The 5,629-nt window shown below is 34.2% G+C and overlaps 1 protein-coding gene across 1 annotated transcript; it reads right to left on the bottom strand.

Moving 5' to 3' along the window:
- Nucleotides 1-2,122: 2,122 nt before the first annotated feature.
- Nucleotides 2,123-5,424, bottom strand: LOTGIDRAFT_172751 (hypothetical protein; the record flags this gene model as incomplete). Its single annotated transcript, XM_009049924.1, has 4 exons — nt 2,123-2,430; nt 2,591-2,751; nt 2,959-3,149; nt 5,398-5,424. 4 exons carry the CDS (start codon nt 5,422-5,424, stop codon nt 2,123-2,125), a joined length of 687 nt encoding a protein of 228 aa, XP_009048172.1.
- Between the last annotated feature and the right edge of the window lie 205 nt (nt 5,425-5,629).

The following is a 5,629-nucleotide window of genomic DNA, read 5'->3' as shown; positions in this document are numbered from 1 at the left end:
CAACAGATAACAGATAATCTAACCAAACCAAACCAAACCAATGACTACCATTCGACTACCAATCAACAAGAAATACCATGATCAGAACGAGTTTGGAAGAATGAAGGAGACCGAGTAACTCACGCCACACCATCCAGGGCCGAGTTTCACCGCCATGTCATTCGACCCGACCAGATCTAACGAAGAATCAACAACCAAACCAACAACACCGAATCATCCAATTTGATCCAATCCAACTACCAACTACTACGACTACCAACAACTACTTAGTTTGCGATATCAGCATCCGCTGGAAGCGAACGTTAACTTGTCATCTACCAACCAACCAACCTAAATCATGACAACACTGTCAGATGCCGCAATGATCCAAAGATACCAAACGAAACCACTCATTTGCAGCCGTCTGGAGAATGGTAACCAGACTCCATACCAACAACGAGACCATCAGTTCAGCACCATTATATATGGATGTTGCAACTAGTAGGCCACATCTCCCTATTCTATGCCCTTAACCGAAACCCGTTCGCGAGGCCACCCACCATACAAAAGTTTCGACTCCACCCACGAGTCAGGGCTACCTCATACGTCATTGCCACCCACAGATCAACTCGTCTACCAATTTTGTTGAAAGTTATTTCCCCCTTTTTTCTCTTTCTCTCTTTTCTCTTGTTTTATTTTCACGTTTTCCAACAGTTATCAGATAATCGAACCAAGCCAAATTAAACCAACGACTATCAATTATCAACAACTAAATCAACAGCACAGAAGCATCCAATTTGAACCAATCCAACTACAAACTACTATACGACTATCACCAAATATATCTAGTTTGTGATATCAGCATCCGCTAGAATCGAACGTTAACTTGTCATCTACTAACCAACCAGATTGTTGTCATAATGATCCCTGAAAAAGATTACCGGATCGTCATAATATATAGCATTAGCTTTTAGACCAACAAGAAGTAATTGAGGTAGCTTCATGCTGAATAATAATATATTCATGTAAACATAACATCCAAATAATGGTCTTCTGTATTACTTTAATCAACAGTAAAAATTGAACGCAATGATCTAACTTAAATTTAAAATTAACCTAGTTAAACAGAAGACAGCTAAAAACCAGGTAAATTAAAATAGGCCACAATATATCTAAGTCTAATTTTAGATCTGACTGTAATAGGCTGTTAACATTTTAATAACTGTGTGAATCTCTTAGCAATCCATATCAAATGAAAACAAACTTCAGATTGTGTACAATATCAAAAAAGACAATTCAGTGAGATTAAGAACGAATTAGAAATCTATGTTCGTTTATCACGAAATCAAATGCAGCTGAGAGTAACTGTTAATCTATAAGTTTCTTTTGTTTCACAAATTTCAGCCATCCAGAATGTTAAGAATAACAATCTTTCTCCGATTCTCAAGAAATTCTGTTTCCACAGATATACTTGTATTTTTGGTTGAATTGCAAGGAAAGGGCTGCGGATTTTATTCTGAAAAAATACCCGAACTGAAATTGATCTCTTTGTAATCTAGTGAAGCAAATATTTAGAGAACTGTATCCTTGAGAGTCCAAGGTTGGGTTAAAAATTAAAAAAAAAAAAAACTTAATTAAGAAAATGTTTATTTTAACACAAAGAATATCACAGATATATCACGTCAGTAAGTTTTATAAATCAATTGTGGATTCTCTTCTACTCAGGCGTTTCGTTTTACATTCTTGATCTGAATAGATTATTATCATACCCAAACTTAAATTAAAACACAATTTAAAGAATAATTTCCTCAGCAAATCAGCTTTCTATTACCCTTTTGGGGACAATTGATAGCCCCCTTAGAAAAGTCCCAGACCCGACTTTGCCCCCCACCCCCCACTTTTCAATTTTTTTACAATTTACACAGTGAAACTATGGCCCCTGCTCGCCCCCCTTAACTAATGTTTCCTAGGAACGTCACTGAGACAATACATTATTCGGCAATAATGTGACAAACTTGGAACTTTCACGGTAGTAGCCTACGTTTGCACTTTAGGCATTGACTTAAAGCAGTTTGTTGGTAAACAGATATGAAATATCGCATTCAATTAAAACGAAACAACTAAATTTTAAAAAGACGGCGTGTTAATTTTGATAAGGAGAAACGTTGATGAGATTTGATGGATTTGAAGCAGGATATTGTGGACCCGCAGGATTGGTGTATTGGTATGGGGGTGGGGCCGAGGCTCCTTGGTTTGGGGGAGGATCATACGACTGATTGCTGGTAGGATATTGACCTATTTGAGAATAGGACGGTGGTTGTGTGGTATTGTGTGGTTGTATTGGTTGTTGTATTGGTTGTCCTGGTTGTGGTTGAGGGTAAAATCCAGGACCTCTCATCTGATTGTTGTAGTTATTATAGTTGTAGGCTGGTTGCATTCCACCTTGTTGCACTGGAATAAATGAATGCAATCTAATGAAAAATAAAATATCAAAATGTTGTCAATAAAAGCGTTCAATCAGACAATACAGTAATAAATTACTGGACTAGTGGCTTTAGCTATTATTAGCATTGTATTATACCAAAAAATTAACCCTCACGAAATTACTTACTCATACTGCTGCTAACAACTGTTACATTCGGTCCAGTATTTCCTCCAGTTCGAATAATTTGTCCATGACGCTTTTTTGAACAGGTACAACAAATGATTAAAGCAATTAATATTCCCACACCAATTAAAGCAGAAACGGCTATACCAGCAATAGCTCCAGTCCTGAAACAGAACAAAATTTGACTGGATCAAGTTCTTAGCAATTTTTAATGGCTTAAAAGAAGATGATTTAATTATACTTTCAACGATGCTAATAGTTAAAGACAATACAGATTTAAAAGCGACAAGAAGTAATTAAAGTAGACTGCTCCTGAGGAAAAATGGACAACACCTATACAATTTTCAATTATTATGTCACATGACACCAACAGAAGACGAAGGAACTTACGATATATAAGAGTAGCTATAAGTGTATGTTTTGTAGGTGTATAATCCATATGACGAATAACTTGACGTGCAGCATTTATATTTCGTGGTATATGACGTGCAGCATCCATATAGACAATATGAGTATCTACTGTAATAAGTGTACCCAGTATTACATCTTGCTCCCAATATTTCTGAAAAGGGTATTACATAGACCATAAAAGGAATACTACCTCTCAGAATGGATATAAAATTCTAAGTCTCAAACATGGTCAAAAAGATTATATTATGCATTAGTTGAACCAGGTGCCATCACTAAAAAATAGAATCTCTATATAGGCCTAAGACGATATATAGCCTATCCATTAAACTAAATAATTATGGAAACCTGCTTCTAAGCGCGTTTTAAAATTACTTCGTTTAATGGATTATTACTTAGTTTTATTGACTTATTGTACTATAGAGAGATTCTGTTGTATATAGTTTTGACACCAGGTAAGTCTACTAATGAACAAAGACTCATTTTGACCAATTTTAAAAGTTTCGATTTTTTGATCATCCCTTACATGTATTTGCTTTTGGCCATAACTATTCATTACCCTTAGTTCAAAATACACAGACCTTATGTATATTTCAACATTTATTTCAAATTATCTGAGCTAATCAATAATAAAACCGGTTTGCAAACAAAAGATGTAAAAACTACATTAATGGAAGATCAATTGTTTCTTGCTTCTTTGCTGTCAGGAGTGTAAAAGACAAGTTTTTAAAACATAATGTTTTCCAACGGTGCGAACCATCAAACAGATATCAGCGGAAATTGGTCTCATGAAGTCACCCATGGATCCCAAATGCAGATTTTAGGAATAGATTGGGTTCATTGTATAAAGTGATTGTTTATATAATGGCAACAACCCTTCGGCTCTAACGATTATCTTCATTTCAAGGCAATACTTTTAACATCACATGAGAATAACATTACTGGCCTTGAGAAATTCTGATAGTTTTAATTTTCAAATACACCCGTAACCCCATTTATGTTCACTTACATTATTCAAATATAAGTATCAAGGTAATACAAAATCAAAGGATTAACAGGATTATGTCATGATATTCTACACCAGTTTTTCCTGTCTTAGTCTCATGAGTATTTTGAATCAAAATGTTATAACAATATGCGGCATATTATGTAGGTCTATGTATTTGTTTCGTTTATTTGTCTATATAAATTCACTGAAACGACAGACAAAATATAACAATATCAAAATCGTACCTTGTGTCAACGACAACAACAAAATGAATACCGATTGAATCCAATATAATCCCATCGCCATTTTCATTTATTTTCGCCAATTCCACTCGTATTCCAAATGTTTTATTTAGATCAAGTCGCAGGTAGAGTACAGCTGTTACATGTTTAAACAATCGAATTTCATTTTATCTGTATTCAGGTATGATTTTAGGTTCCACCTTGTAATTCGATCAGATCATTAAATGTATGATTAATTAATATCGCCTTGGTAACGTGTAAACATGTAAGGTAAACTGGAATGACAAGGTGAACTAGACAATAATAAAACGTATACTCTATCTATAGTCCAATCTTACAATGGCATCAAACACAATGCAATGATAGTCTACATTGTTAAAGGTACACAATACTTCAAAAGTAGAAATTCATATAACTGTGCACAATGCTTGCTGTTTTTGGATGTTCATTAAAATCTCGATGAAACTATAATCTCTTTTTACGTTGAACGGACGTATACATGCTGTGTGCGTATCGTAAGAAGCCAAGGTACCTTGATCCTTCTACCGAAACATCTGTCACTATGACTATGACTATCATAGCTGTTTTAAAACTTGTTAGCTGGTGCAGGGGTGTTCGAAGGTATTTACATGTCCTTTTTTCTGACTCAGCCGATAACTGTCAAAATATCTATCAGAGGCTGGAATAAAGACAGATGTTTCGGTCCATTCGATCCGTTTTTCCGTGCTGATGTAGTAACGCCTGTAGTAGGAAGTTTAAAAAAAGGAAGCTGTTTCATATCTAAAAGGGCGACTCCAATCCGAAATTTATTTATTTATAAATATATTGGCATGGACTCTAAGTAAGTAATTTACTTGCAGACTAAACTTGCTGAATAGTAATATTATTTGTTGAATGGAGTCTTGTTTGAGATTACTTTGGTCGACATTACAGGCTCAGTTTTTTTTATCAAATTTTCAAAAACTTGCTTCTTACAGAGTAACTTGGTTTGAAGCATTGAGGAAAAGATAACAATATTTTCAAGAGAAATTTACGAATCTTTAATCTGCCAGTACAAGAACAAAAACTGGATACAATAATAATAGAATGAAATTCTCTATGAATACAGTGATTAGTATTTACAGCAGATTTTAAAACCACTAATTAACAATATTCAATAATTAAGTACTTACTTCAAATAAACTAATCATTGGACACATGTTGGTAAACTATTCTGAAAGTCACCAATAAGAAATATTGTTAAATATACAGGTATAAATTAAGACTTATATAATGAATTCTAGTAGATTAAGCATGACTCAAGACTGTTTAACATATTTTCACATATTTTCTTGCAATTTGTATAATATAATGGTCGATTTCAATTCCAATAACAAAGTAAGCACTATTCAATGTTCCACTAAA

Source organism: Lottia gigantea (genome assembly GCF_000327385.1).
Source record: "Lottia gigantea unplaced genomic scaffold LOTGIsca_141, whole genome shotgun sequence".
In the NCBI taxonomy this organism is placed as follows: domain Eukaryota; kingdom Metazoa; phylum Mollusca; class Gastropoda; family Lottiidae; genus Lottia; species Lottia gigantea.
Note: the sequence above shows the minus strand (reverse complement) of the source record. Positions and strands in the feature narration are given on the sequence as shown.